This window comes from Bidens hawaiensis, unplaced genomic scaffold, assembly GCF_021521415.1.
Source record: "Bidens hawaiensis isolate Kalapana, Puna unplaced genomic scaffold, B.hawaiensis_p1.1 tig00027557_1, whole genome shotgun sequence".
Lineage (NCBI taxonomy): Eukaryota > Viridiplantae > Streptophyta > Magnoliopsida > Asterales > Asteraceae > Bidens > Bidens hawaiensis.
The window spans coordinates 53,983-69,276 of NW_027505099.1; the positions used below are offsets into that span (position 1 = coordinate 53,983).

At 34.9% G+C, this 15,294-nt stretch overlaps 2 protein-coding genes and 1 non-coding gene across 3 annotated transcripts; 1 reads left to right on the forward strand and 2 right to left on the reverse strand.

Moving 5' to 3' along the window:
• Window positions 1–5,194: 5,194 nt before the first annotated feature.
• TRNAC-GCA (transfer RNA cysteine (anticodon GCA)) lies at window positions 5,195–5,266 on the reverse strand. Its single transcript has one exon. It is a non-coding gene; the product is annotated as a tRNA-Cys (tRNA).
• A 2,711-nt stretch (window positions 5,267–7,977) lies between these two features.
• On the forward strand, window positions 7,978–10,234 carry LOC143610698 (actin-depolymerizing factor 1-like). Its single transcript, XM_077085101.1, has 3 exons — window positions 7,978–8,096; window positions 9,539–9,804; window positions 9,897–10,234. Exons 1-3 carry the CDS (start codon window positions 8,094–8,096, stop codon window positions 10,045–10,047), a joined length of 420 nt encoding a protein of 139 aa, XP_076941216.1. The 5' UTR covers window positions 7,978–8,093; the 3' UTR covers window positions 10,048–10,234.
• A 145-nt stretch (window positions 10,235–10,379) lies between these two features.
• On the reverse strand, window positions 10,380–13,819 carry LOC143610699 (G-type lectin S-receptor-like serine/threonine-protein kinase At4g27290). Its single transcript, XM_077085102.1, has 7 exons — window positions 12,356–13,819; window positions 12,090–12,233; window positions 11,864–12,018; window positions 11,584–11,794; window positions 11,261–11,498; window positions 10,797–10,947; window positions 10,380–10,711 (listed from the first exon to the last, which is right to left on the reverse strand). The coding sequence occupies exons 1-7, from the start codon at window positions 13,638–13,640 to the stop codon at window positions 10,421–10,423; spliced, it is 2,475 nt and encodes an 824-aa protein (XP_076941217.1). The 5' UTR covers window positions 13,641–13,819; the 3' UTR covers window positions 10,380–10,420.
• Window positions 13,820–15,294: the final 1,475 nt, after the last annotated feature.

Sequence of the window (15,294 nt, forward strand, 5' to 3'; positions counted from 1 at the left end):
CGTTTATTAATTTATGTTTTAGATTTTGAAAGACAAAATGATTGTTAAGATAAGTTTATGGATTAACGTGTAATGTTTTAATATTCCGCGAATGTTTTTATTAACTATGATGTTTAGAACTATGTTAATGAGTAAATCCAACGTCGAAATGTAGGACACTGGCGACGGGGCCTTGCACAATAGCTTTTAGGGGCTTGAGCGGTGTGTTGGGATAACAATGCTTATAAGTTTAATTAATCCTTTCTTCTCTAATAATGATCAATATTGAAGAGAAAGGAAAAGAATTGAATGGAAAGTAAAGAATTGGTGTGTTATAGTTTTTTTAGGAGAGAAAGGAAAAGAAAGATTAAAATGGTGTGTTCTCAAGTTTCATTAATGGAAATAAATAAAAGGAAAAAGGGTGAAATAAAGAAGAAAAGTGGGTGGAAAACTTTTTTTCTAAAATGGAAAGAATTGAAAAGCAATGATAAAAAAAGAGAAAGGAGATGAAAGGGAAAATAAACTTTCTTTTCCTTTCCTTTCTCTCGTTAAGTAAAATCGGGAATACAACTGTTATTTAGTTATTAAGGATGAATATATTATTATATACAACATATATGTCGATACACATTTAGGGTCTGTTTGGTATGAGGTAATGGAATGAATGAATGAATGAATGTAATGAACGTGGTAATGAAATGAGCAAATGAATGAAATGAATTATTACTCCTCCATTGTCATGTTTGGTTACCATATATGAATGAAATTATTCTTCACTTTATTATTATTATTATTATTATTATTATTATTATTCCCCAATGATAATAATTATTATTATTAGTAAATAATACTAATAAACATACTCGTAAAAAGGTTGAATAATAATAATTAATAATATTATTATTCATAATAACTAGTTTTTAAGACCCACGCTTTACAACGAGATTATTTAACCAAATAAGCATACTCGTAAAAACGTTGAATCACACATGTACATTGTGAAATGTTAACTTCTCAAAATTTAAATATAATAGTAATTGTAATATAATAATAGTTATATTATAACATGCAAACTAATAATAACTAGTATTTACACCCGCCGCGTTGCGACGGGTAGTGACTAGTGTAAAGTTGGGAGGAAAAAAAAGAACTCGAAAACACAAAGAGATAGGGACTTGTAGCTCTCACCAATGTGTACCAATATTATTTACCTTAAAAGAAGCTAGTAATAACTTTCTCAACTAAAACTTGTATACAAGCTCTAAAATGGTCTAAACTTTGCAAAACAAATAATGTGGCACGACCGTTAAGTTATTTCATGCATTGTTAGAAGCTTGTGATACGGATTTGCTAAATTAGTAAAAATACCAACTCATTTGTAATTAATTTATCAAATACATACACGCTATACATGTCCGTAATACTTAAAGCTTGTAAAGCCACATAACCGTGGGCACCTTGTCAAACCTGCACATATTAATCATTAGCTAAACTTAAGTCAAACATAGAAATAAAAACAGTGCAGAAAAGTATGTTCAACACCATATGAAACCATAAGAGGGGAAGGGGCATTAGTATGGGTAAGGTTTATGAGTTGTTTACCACATGGCAAACCCACCCCTAACTATATGGGTAGTTTGTCAAATTACAATTTGTGGCAAAGGTTTACCACATGGCAAACCCATTGGAGGTTTTTAAAAAATTAAATACTCATTAATTTTCAATGAAATTTTAATTTTAATTACATTTAATTGTTTATTTATTTTTAAATTTAAACAAAAAAAGTTTTAGGGTACTTGTGGGTATGTGTTTCCGGTTATTTTATGGTTTGTGGGTATTTAAAGGTATAAATGAAATAACTGTGTATGAATGGTCGGTGCATGAGTACTACCCATGAGTGCCCCCTCCCCTCTAACATGTAAAAAAAGCCACACAAACACCATCACTGTAATTTAAGAGATCCAAATTCCAAAATAATTCACTGTAATTTAAGAGATTCAAATTCCAAAATGATTGGAATTTTCTCATAAACTCCATAAAAAAATTCCTCCTCATTTATTATTGGATATACATAATTTACAGTAAGCAAGTCTAAACCAAAACTTGAAAACCATGCATATTGGCCTTTCCTTTTTCCTGATATTAATTAAGCATGAAAGAATTGAACTTCATGATAAAAATCATTAATCGAATCAGCTTAATTTAGGCATATGTAGTTAGAAGCTCAACCTTGGCTTCTTCTAGTCCACTCTTTCCTCTAGAGATGCCAAGGTTTAAGCACGTCACTGACTTTGATGATGTTAAGATAGTGGTCACAAAAGTCAACAACCTCTCAGATCATACAATTGTAGTTGCTTGCTTCCAAGCACCATTGTAACCGCACCAAGAGTCAGTCATCATCGCCCAAAACCCAACAGGTGCTAAACGTGTGCATACCTCCAAACCAAGATGTTTAAAGAAAGGACAAACACACATAAAAAGGAAAAAAATAGCTATATGTGCCGAAGCTCACGTTACTGTCATCGCTTCGGTGGTTACCACATTGAGGCCACAAATGGAAAATAGATAACTGGAAGAAACAACAGAGCCAAGCACAAAACACAACGATCAGCCTCATAAAATACCAAACAAACATCACAGACAGTAACTTATAGTTATAAGGCATCGTGCATTAAGCATTCCACATTTATGCCTTATTCTTGAGTTTTTTAAGTAAGGAAAGAAAATGAAAGGAGAGGAAGGATAAGAAAGGGAAGGAATTTTATTTAATTAGTTGAGTTGAAAGGAAATTAGAGGAAAGAAAATGATAACGATGTTAAAAAATAGTTATCCAGGATAACTTATTGAGAAAATACATTAATTTAATCCTTCCTAACTCCTACCGCTCATTTTCTTTCCATCTAAAAACATACATTTTTTAACTGCCTTTAGTTTTCTTTTCCTTTCTCACCTTTAAAAAAAAACTCAAGATCAGGGCATTAGGGCTAATCGCATCAGTTCAGAAAATCAGATAGAAAACAACCACATCAGTTCTAGGGTTTCTGCAATTAGGGTTTCCACGGCCACCGCTGCCACTTAGGTTTAGATGGAACAACACATTGATAAGAAAACATAAGGGAACACCGCCGCTACCAACCACCGTCACCTAGAGTTTCCAATAGAAACCCGGCAACAGTAGGATAGCCAACTCGCCCACCCGACAACAGTAGAAACACCGCCTACACACAACCAACCACCAGACCCCACCTTCATCACACCACTTAGGGTTTCCAGATGGTGGTTGAAGACGGTGAACACGATGGCAATGGTGGTTACGGCGGCGGCTGTTGAAGAGGGTGGAACCGACACTAATATTGATGGTGGTAACGAAGGCGGTTGTTCAACACCGTGGTACCTACGATGACGATAGTGGCAGGGGTTTCGGTGCCTGTGAAGTCTAGGAGAGAGAGAGAGAGAGAGAGAGAGCATTGGTATATCAAGACAACTTTTTGAATCAAATGGTGCACTACAAAAAATTGGTACTTTTATTTCATAAAAAAAAAAGTTGCATTAGATCTGGTGCAACCTTTTTCTTAGATAACACAACTGTTTTCTTCAAATGCAACACTTACACAACTGTTTTCTTCAAATGCAACACTTAAAAAGTGTTGCATTTGAAGAAAACAGTTGCGTTATCTAAGAAAAAGGTTGAAGAAAACAGTTGTGTAAGTGTTGCATTTGAAGAAAACAGTTGCGTTATCTAAGAAAAAGGTTGCACCAGATTTAATGCAACTTCACCTAATGCAGTTTTTTTTTTTGTGAAATAAAGGTTGCCTTAGGTCAATTTTTTTGTAGTGGTGGTAGAGATACGTGTAAAGTAAGAGATACGTGTAAGCCGAACGAATAGGTACAATACACAATGCTGGACATACGACTTTTTAAGCAGTTGTTACAACCTTTAAAGCAACAAATACAACCTCTAAAGCACACTTTTGGTTAAAGAAGTTGTAAATTAATATATATATTAATATATTATTATAATAATATTGATAATATACAATAACTATAATATAAATAAATAATTATAATATAATATTGATATAATAAAAATAATAGAGATTATTATTATTATTGGTTCATTCTATTCTTTGAAGGAATGAAAAAAAAAACACTATTCGTTAAAAGAATGAAAATTTTATAGATGGAAAGAGTTTTATTCCTTAAGAAATAACCTATTTCATTAACACATGACAACCAAACATGCTTTAATTCATTCTCTTGAAATGATTCATTTCATTACATCTTTTATTTCATCATACCAAACACTACCTAATTGAATTATCTTAAGCCACAATGGTTATCAATTATACATCATGTGTTTTTCATCTTAGGAACAAGCATCCAAGAAATACATCATGATCAAGGTTGAAGAAGGCTGCAAAATAAATATGTCGTGAAATTGAAATTGAGATATCAAAATCAACCTTAAAATAACAATACTTATGAAATATCATTTTTATTAAGTCATTATGCCTTGAAAAAGTTTTAGGATATTTTTTTTTAAATTAAAAGTTTTTTTTAATAAAAAGCTCGACGGCTAGGTTTGTACCGTTGCACAACTAACTTGCTTCCCCTAGTCGGGTGGCTAGGCTTACTTGGGGTGGTGTATTCCGGCTACACGCTAAACTTGCAAGTGGGGTGCCCATCCACCCCTTAACGTAACATATAAATATATGACATTTTAATAAGGAGCTTATGGGGCATGAAAATCTACAACCACATTGACAACTTAGTTGTAGGTTGAACGACAAAACAAGTTCTCCCAAATATTTTAACCCACATCAAGTAAAAGGAGTATGACAAACAACACATGTACTTTCACTAATTACATCTTCTAACGATATATCAATCTTCTCATGCATCTCAGCTTAAAATCAATAAAGCATAACAACCGGGTCTGATTAGTAATACAAATTGTAGACATTTTACTTCTAGCTCAACAAGTGAAGCTAGGTACATGACTTTTCACATGGACATAGTTTTAAGAATAAGGCAATATAAAGTTATATGATCCCAAGGAAGAACATAACCCAAACCAATTGTGAAAAATGAAAAAGAGAAATAATTTGCTGAAAATGTAAAAGTTAATTTTTTGGGGCTAGCTTGTAATTCGTTCAATCATTCAAGTGATTAAGCTATGGTGGCGACAAAATTGTTTATAAAACATATAAACAAAAGGGCCAAACGGGGTTCGAACCGGTGACCTCTTGATATGCAGTCAAATGCTCTACCACTGAGCTATGGACCCCGATGCTTTCCTGATTCTAAGTTCGCCTAATAGAAAGAACTCTGCATTAGTACATAAAAAACCTATACAAAGCTAGTTCATTTAAATCCTAAAGTTTGTTATTAGTGCAATTGTTACATCTTGATAAAAAATTCATGACACATTAACAACAAATTTATATATAAGGTTAAAAGACATGGTATTGAACTTTAGAGTACACAAATCTGATTGGTTTATGTGACGTGATGTGATAATGTTAAATTATTTTAAAATATATTATTTACTTTTTAAATAAGATATGCTGTTTATTTTAAAACTTTCTTTTTCATCGTTTAATAATTTATTTCTTGAATTAGTGCTGCCATTGTACAACTAACCGATTCAAATTCCAATTTGTGTCGTTTTCTTAATAGAATAAGTTTTCTAATTTATTTCGTACATTGTAATATTGAGGGAACATCATTGTAGTTTCTTCTAGTGATTTGTTATGTAATTTGTTCATCATTTTGTTGATGATTTGAGAGGAAACGTTGTCTTATTCTAGTATTGTACTGTGGATTTGGGTTAGTAACATCATCTTGAAATAATGTTGTGAGGTTTTGCTGTCTTAACATAGTGAATATTTAATGACATCTGAATACACAATATCTTTATATAGTACATTAAAAAAGGTGATTACCAACTTTGCTTAGGGAGACATGTAATGGTGATTCCTATCGTTTAGTGGAAACAACTTGTGAAATAAACTCTCGATCGAAGGATTAGGGAGATGGCTATAGTAGATTAGTTAACATTCCCTTAAACCTTCGTGAACTGGTTGTGCCACATCTATCTCTTTAAACTATTTATTTATTGCATACATGATCAATAAGTTGTGAAAATAGTTTAACTAACAAAGTCAATTAGCACACCTTTAATCAATCCAACATTTTGGAAACGTATTCACCCGTCTAGTTTTCAACAATAATTATAAAGTTAGTTGATTATTATAAAACTAAAAAAATCAAAATCAATGTATTAATTACCGACTTTGTCACTCACTTCGTCACTTACTGATATTTTTAAAATACTGTTAATGCGTATACCCAAAACATGCGTGTATGCTTGATACCCCGATGGGTAATTACTCAATGGATATCCAACGAGTTTTTGACCGAGCATAAAACATGCTTTTATAATCCGAAATAAGTCAGCGATTAGGTAAACCGATCCCAAATTGCCATCTCTAGGTTGGGGTGACGAAGAAGCTCCACTTGGTTGTACTATTGCCTTTAAGCGTTTGTACACTCTTATCATAGCCTTATTCCAATCTCTTGGCAATAAATCAAACAAGATAGAAGACACGTGGCCCATTACCATTGGCTGTGATTTACTTTTATTAGCTTGCGGGCATCCAACGCAGGAATGAATACTGTAGGTGGCGAAGAGGAAAAAGTAGAATGAAAATTTACAAAAAAGCCCTTCCAGTTTAACGAATATTCAGAAAAATCATCTAACTGCAACTTTAGTCAAATTTGGACCTAGTTTTTTTAAAACTCTCAAATCAGTCCCTTTGTTGTTGAATAGCACACTTTTATGGTAACTATGAACTTTTATTCACCTTATCATTAAGAAACCCGTATATCTACAAATAAGCAATTCAGAAAGGGGTGGCGGCGCAGCTTGTTGCCCGCCTACTTGCTATGTTGATGTAATATCTATGTTTCTACCATGAAATGAAATTGTAACTTTCAGTTACAATTTGTATTTTTTTATAATCAAATTTTGAAATGAAATTGTAACTTTCAGTTACAATTTGTATTTTTTTATAATCAAATTTTGTGTAGGAAAATCATAAATTTCCTTGCATTTTTATAAAACCAAAATTAGTAGAAAATAACTTAAAAAAGATGAAAATGCTAGGAAACGTAATTGAGAAATTTAGTGACTAAGATGACTGAAAATACTTATTTACTAAAATGCTAAAGTGCACATAGCTTTTTTTTTTGAACGGTGACTTTCATAGTGGTTGAATAATCAACCACAGCTCTTAGAGAGAGCTCCAACCGCCCCACTCGGGCCAAGACTATGTTGTCTTAACCGGGCCCACGCTTGACATCCGAGTTTGGCTAGGCGTTCCACTAAAGCGCACATAGCTAACAATTAGAATGCCAACGAAACTTGTAATTCGTTAACATTAACATAGTAGATAACCATGCGCTATTTTCTTAACGTCTTCTCATCTTATTTCGAACTTCAATGAAAAATATTTTTTTTATCAAAACCTTTTACGCACACATAAAAAAAATTAAATAAAACTTGATTTAACTTATTATAAATTCCATTCATTCATAAACAACAAACTAAATGACTAGGGCTATCTATATTGTTCATTGCTTTGATGCTATCATTTGACAATGATCCTTAACCTAAGTGGTTAAGATGAGACACAAAAAAACTTCATATTAAAAATAAGGAGTTCTTGTATTCAAGTCACAACCGTAACAAAACACCGGGGTTCCATGTTGGATCCGTAAGTTTTCTTACCTATGATAGGTTTACACTTGAAGCTGAAATGAAGATAATCAGATGAGTCAATCAATGATCCAAATGACGGTTCTTGCTATCATTTTATAAAAAAGAAAAAGTAAAACAAGAAGAAATATCTAAATTGACATATCAAACGTACCACATATATTACTCCAAGGTCCAAAACAAAAAAACTCACAAAACATCAAGGTCTGTTCAGCCTATTAAAATGGTCGGAAAACCCCCAAATTAAAAGCAAAAGCAAAGGCAGAAAAACACGTCTTGTCATTTCACCGCTCAATCGGAGTACTGTATCCACCACTCTCCTCCGCCGGAAACCATGGTTACCTCATAATACTCTCTTTACTCACATATTATTATCATTATTATTATTATAGCTTTGTTCTAAGTTATAACTTTACTTGATTTGAGATATAATATTAATTACCACGATCTGTATCCACCTTACTCATTTTGTGACATATGTTGATGACGATGCTCTCGATCTTTGTTTCTGATGATTCATTTTATATTATTGAGCTAGATCGGAGGTTTTATTTGTTAGATGCGTGTGTAATATACTCACAATTGTTTGATTGTGTGGAGATTTTTAGATTTGAAGAATAAATTGCAATTTATGTGTTAATTGTGATGCTAAGTGCTTGATCTCATGTTTGTTGATAGCTTTTTATGTGATATTTGTTTTTGTATATGAATATGATTTGAGTATTTTGTTGTAAATAGGGGTGTAAACAAGCCACGATAGCTCGAGCTTGGCTCGTTTCGAGCTCCTTTCTAAAGCTCGAGCTTGACTGTGTGATATAAAATTAAAATAATATATATATATATATATGTTCAAAAGAGGTAAAAGTTAAAACTACAAAGGTTCGTTGGGGCTTGACGAGCCTAAATGAGCTTCTGATACAAGGTTTGAGCTCGAAAACTAAATGAGTTTGGGCTTGGCTCGAGCTCGAAAAAGCTTGGCTCATTTCGGGGGTTTTTATTGATCAGAGCTCGAGTAGCTCGCTCGTTTGCACCCGTAGTTGTAATAACAAGGTTCTTTCTAAGGCTCGAGCTTGACTGTGCAATATAAAATTAAAATAAAATTAATTTAAATATAAGTTCAAAAGAGGTAAAAGTTAAAAGTACAAAGGCTTGTTGGGGCTCGACGAGCTTTCCATACAAGGGTTGAGTTCGAAAACTAAACGAGCATTATTTGAGTCTCGGGCTGCTCGAGCTCGAAAAAGCTTGGCTCATTTCAGGGTTTTTTATTGATCAGTTTGAGTAGCTCGCTCGCTTGCACCTATTGCTGTAATAAATTGATTCTTGTGGAGATTTTGCTCTGATTTCTTGGGGATGTTAATTATTTTTTACTAATGGTAATTATTGGTATATACAGTCAAATCATATGTTGTTTCTAGGATTTTTAAACCCTTGATTTACCAGTAATTTGATACCGAAACTTAAGTTAGTTGATTGCTTGTAACAAAATGCTGGTTAGGTAATATGTAGTCAAATCACTATTGGTTACGCTTGCGGTTTAAGAATGGTTTGGTGAATTATCATGATTCTTATCATCTTCTAAGTTACTGTCAGTTAGATATCATGGTTTGGTGAATTATCATGATTCTTATGTAGTTATGTTAACTTCTAAGAATGGTTTGTTAAAATGTGAACTGTTGCTTATATGTTTGGTACACTATAGGACTTTGCACTTGTCACATGTTGGTTGCACTCCTTATAGTATGACTATCACACTGATATTTGATTTGATCAAACTTGTAGGCCAATGCAGCATCAGGTATGGCTGTGCACGATGAGTGCAAGCTAAAGTTCATGGACTTGAAGGCAAAACGGACCCACCGTTTCATCATCTACAAGATCGAAGAGAAACAGAAGCAAGTGATGGTGGAAAAAGTTGGAGAACCAGCACAAACTTATGATGAGTTCGCAGCTTGCCTTCCTGAGAACGAATGCCGATATGCTGTCTTCGATTATGATTTTTTGACCCCAGAAGGTGTCCAAAAGAGCAGGATTTTCTTCATTGCATGGTAACAATAACAATAACAACACTTAGCCATAAAAGTTAATTAAAGGTCATGTAAACTGTTTTGACGATTGATGTAATTTGGTGTTTCTGAAGGTCTCCTGATACTGCACGTGTGAGGAACAAGATGATCTATGCAAGCTCAAAGGACAGGTTCAAGAGGGAACTTGATGGTATTCAGGTTGAGTTGCAGGCGACAGATCCTAGTGAGATGGGGCTTGATGTTATTCAAAGCCGAGCAAACTGATGGTGTTGGTATGTAGATTAACGAGAGGCGTACTGGGGATGTTATGTTTTCAACAAGAACTAGTGTGGTTTAAGGTTTAAAAAAAGGATTTGTGTGATGCTTGTGTGATCCAACAAAGTTATATGAATTTGTACTGTATTTTCATTTGATTTCATCTCTTTAATGGATGGTTGCTATGTTTTATTCATACTCTAAATACAAAACTTGCTCAAATATATTACTATAAACTGAAAGCTAGAATCATAGTGAGATCTCAGTGAAGATAAGGCATGCCGTCGGATGAAGTTTGACTCTGATTAACGGGCAAACATCCGTGATGAAATAACAAGTGCAACATTTTGTAATTGGAACAATGACCCTCAACATGCGCTTGCTATCGAGCATACACAAGCGTTATTGTGCTTTCATCAACCGATGGAAGAGATTCAAGTTTACCACGGCTCTCATCAGTGAAGAAAGCAGGTTGTTTGGGTTCGGGCAGTGCTCCATCGCTAACCAACATCAGAACCACCGACCACATAGTTGGTCTATCATCTGGATGATGCTGCACGCATAACAACCCGACATGTATTGATCTTAGTACTTCAGATACCACCACACATGAGCCATGTAAAGATGCACTCATTAGTTCAATGGACCTTCCTTCTTTATATAGTCTCCATGCCTACATCAAAACCAAACACATCAAAATAATCAATAGTTTAGTATCTGGTCAAGATATTGGGATGTGGTCTTACAACTTAGCTTACATGTCCAAGAAGGTTATCATTGTGGTCCCCATGAGAGAACTCTTTGTTTCTCTTTCCACAAACTATCTCCAACACAAGAACACCAAAACTAAATACGTCTGATTTTGTTGAGAAACGCCCGTGTACCGCGTACTCTGGAGAAATGTAACCGCTATGAACAAGTTAAACAAAATAAAATTCGTAGATTAGTTGAACAAAATCATTTATTATCAACAAAAAAGTTCAAGGCCAAAGTTTAATACACAGTCATTATTATAGGCTATTTCTATAAACTCAAAATTTTCAAGCCCAAATGATAATATTGAAAAACTGAAACCGGATGGTTTTCAAAAACCCAAAAGCTGAAGTGCTGAACTTTCAGTTTTTGGTTTGGTTGGAGCCCAAAACCAAATCAAACCAAACCAACCCTTGCACACCCTGTTTTTCTAGGAAACAATGTATTATATATAGTTGAGGATTCTTACTATGTTCCGACCACTTTCTTTGTCTTAGCACTAGTCTCGTGCCCTACAAACTTTCTAGCAAGGCCGAAGTCTGATATTTTTGGATTCATGTCACCGTCCAGCAAAATATTACTTGCCTTTAGATCTCTGTGGATAATTTGGAGACGGGAATCTTGATGGAGATAGAGAATACCTCGAGCTATCCCATGTATTATGTTGAATCGTTGAGGCCAATTGAGCATCAAACTTCTGGCTTCATCTGCCAAAAGGTGAGTACTATGTCATGTGTTATTATATAAAGTTTGAAAGTATGATACTATGACATAATGGAGAGTGAGTCAAACCGAAAAGAAACGAATCCAAGCTTTTGTTAGTCATGTATTCATAAATCAAAATCAGTTCGTGTTTATGAATGCAATATCCAAAAAGCTGCACAAGATTCCGATGCTGAAGCTTTGCATGACATATGACTTCATTCTTAAACTCATCAAGTCCTTGTTTAGATGTTTCTGAGAGCCGCTTCACGGCTATTTCTCTTCCATTTCCCAGCACACCCTAAAAGATTAGGTTTATGATTATGAATAACAATTTATGACAATTTATAAAGAAGTATAAAGAAGTTACCTTGTAAACGGGACCAAAGCCGCCTTCTCCTATCTTATTGGAGACACTGAAGTTGCATGTGGCCTTGGCTACTTCATATAGGCTTAAAAATTGCAAATCATCAAGATGTTCCATCAGCAAACTTGTATTTTTTTCATTGTGAACATTCCACTTTCCTACAAAATGACATATTACATGGTTTTGTTAAATTTCGTATCCTATAAACAAGAAAACGTGTAAACATTACCTCGTATTTTCATGTGAGGCGTTTTGTTAATTTTTCTACACGCATACACCATTGCTAAGAGAAGTGACACCGCTAATGAAGTTAAAAGCACTAGTATATGTATCCTTTTCCTTTCGTTGGGATCGGACCGCGAGTTCACAAGACCTTTTATCAAGAAATAATGATAATTTAGCTCATGTAAAAGTGACTAAAATTTTAACTGAATCTTAACTAGAATAGAAGGAAATTAACCCTTACTATATACAAGTGAGAAATAGCTTGTGTACCTTCTAACTCAGAGGCTGCAATTCTTATATAAATATCTTGATTTACATCATACTCTCTAGTGTCCGAAAGCTCATCAAGCCATAGCAAACATCCACTTCCTCCATTTCTAATATCCAAACTCATATAACCGGTACAAGAGCAGTTCCTTTTGCAAACAATCTCACATTCTCCGAGTGTCATACTCACATTATACCATGACCGTCGTGTGTCTGGCACTTTCACTCGTGCAACTCTCCAAAAAACATCATCACTCTCACTCCCATGCCCACAATTCAATGCCTTTTTGTGCTTACACCCGCTCACCCAATCAGACGCCGCCCATTCTTCAGGATTTCGTGGTTCAAACCCGTGCATACAAGTACAAGGTGGATGCTTGTTAATACTACAAATCCCATAAGCACCACAAAGTAAATACCGATCACAACTATCTACCTTCCCGGTTGCATACACAATCCAATCTTGTATCCGCTCAATCCATTGCAAAAACTCTGTCTTCCCATCCCACGACAAAACTAACCTTTGCACCACCGAACCTTTAAGCGCATATCTATGATAGATCTCCCTCTCATTCATCACAAACTCGCTCGAGTAAATCGGGTTTTCCTTTTCAATAGGGAAACCACTAAACCCAAGCCCGTTCCACGGTCCACGCCTTCTTAACAAAACATCACCTTGCCACCCTAAAGTTTGCGGGTACCCATTCGTGTCATGTGTATTCCTATACGCGCCTATACCAGGATCATCCGGACTCTTCCAAGATGTCAAAAACCTTTGTAACCCGGTTACCAAATCGTTACCAAATTTCATTCCGGGTAGTTGTGTGTCACTAGGATAATCAAAACTTTGCCAAACTATTTCACTTTTATTTTTATTCCAGACAACTAGATTTCCCATATCTAGAAGCTGCATTGTCACCATATTACTCCGTGAAGATACCTTCGAATTTGATGACCAGACCACCCGGCTGCGGCTACTGAGAATTAGTAAGTTTCCATTTATGGTAAGTTTGATAATTCCTGAATTATCTCTAATTGGTTTGTCTCTATTAGCAACCCATACAACGGTACCGTATGATATCTTCTTGTACCATATCCCGATATATCGGTTTTTGGATTTCCCGGGGCTAAAAAATCCCAATTCGAACATTTCGCCTTCGGAAACAAGGGAATTGCCATCCTTGAGTTCTTGATCTGGATATATGGTATCAAGTGCAGAAGAATAATATGTGAATGGAATGAAGATCAAAGCAATGAAGAAGAATATATTAATGGAGTGGTTTTTCATTGATGATCCAATGCTTGAGAGGAAGCAATGGTAGTTTGTTAAAATTCAACGTTCTTGGAGTCAACTGGATGGTGGTCTTTGTTAGGTATGTGACAATTTTTTCTACAAATAGTAACTTTGGTGGGGACAGAGTTGTGGTCATAAGTTAAATTTTCTTTTTTGGTGAGCTCATTGCACAAATGGTGTATATTGAATATTGCATGTACTAGATTATAGGGAGAAAAAATTCAAAATGTCAATTTCACTTTTAAAAGTTAATATTTTGTCTACTTGAAATGTGTTTTCTTAAATTATTCACACCCAAATCAGTTGATTAGTCCGGATTATAATCATAACTCGACCGAATTTTAATCCAACCATAAAATCTAGTTGAAAGCGACTGAATTGTACATTCGAATGGATTTTTGAAAAATCTTGACACGTGGCATTTTATAGGCTGAATTAAAAAATCCAGTGGGTGATGATTATAATCCGAGCTAAACGACCATGTTTTGGGTGTGGATAGTTTGGGAAAGATAGACCAATGATGTTGTCGGTGGTTCTGATGCTGGTTGGTGAGGGATCCTTGCCTGAACCAAAACAACATGCTTATTTCAACGGAGAGAGCTTCTGTGAACATAAATCTCTTCCATCTGCTAATGAATGCACGAGAACACTATTGTACGATCGATAGCAATGACATGTTTATGCTAGGAAGATGTTCAACTATGTGTAGTTTATTCCTCGTTTTCTCCTTTTGAACTTTTAGCCATTTAGTCTTTTCATAAGTTATGAATGGCGATGTTTGTTGTCGGAAAAAAATGTGAAAAAATTTAGTTTTACTAACTTTGGATAAAACTAATTAATTTTAGCTGTGATTAATACATTTTCTACTTGCTGGTTTTGTTTTCTACCGTGTAAGAGTTTCAAAATGAACCAAAACATGTCAAAACAGAGCTAAGACAAATGAGATATTGAAGATTAAATTTGTGTGTCTGAAGCTGTGGAAGCTGCGCAAAGTGGAAAGAAAAAGAGGGGGAACTTGTCCCACATAAGAGGATAAACACTGTAGGTCCTAAGAGCGGATCAATCAAACAACAAAGTTCTTGAATCAATCTCACTTACTAGCTAGCGGAAAATCACTAGTAAGCAACTGAGATCTCGGATCTTGTTGGTGTTTGTTATTACCCGAAAATAGAAAGAAAGAGGGAGTAGGGAGAGAGTTGATGAAGAGATAAGGTTGAGTATTTTCAAAAAGGTTAGTGAGTGCATAAACATGCTTTCCTATTTATAGGAGAAGCATGTCATGTCTCTTTGTATTATAAACGGCCCAAATGGGCTTACATGACCTCAGACCTAAACATATAACAAACAAATTAACAAACTAACAAAATACATCGTAAATAGATTAAACAAATACAAAAGACTAAAATACAAAACGGGCCCCTACAAACACACCATGAGGAGTACTAGCTCCTTAATATTCCTTCCTTTAATAAAGAAACCCGTGGGGACCTAAGAGTGCGCAATACCATGACTCTCATAGGCGATGGGTATGCCCAATGTGGTACGTACACTTTGCACTTTGCCAATCACTTTAGAGATGGTGAAGAGGTAGGTCCCAGCAGAGCCCAGTTGGACCCGTAAGACTCACCTCAAAGAGAGACGTCTGCGC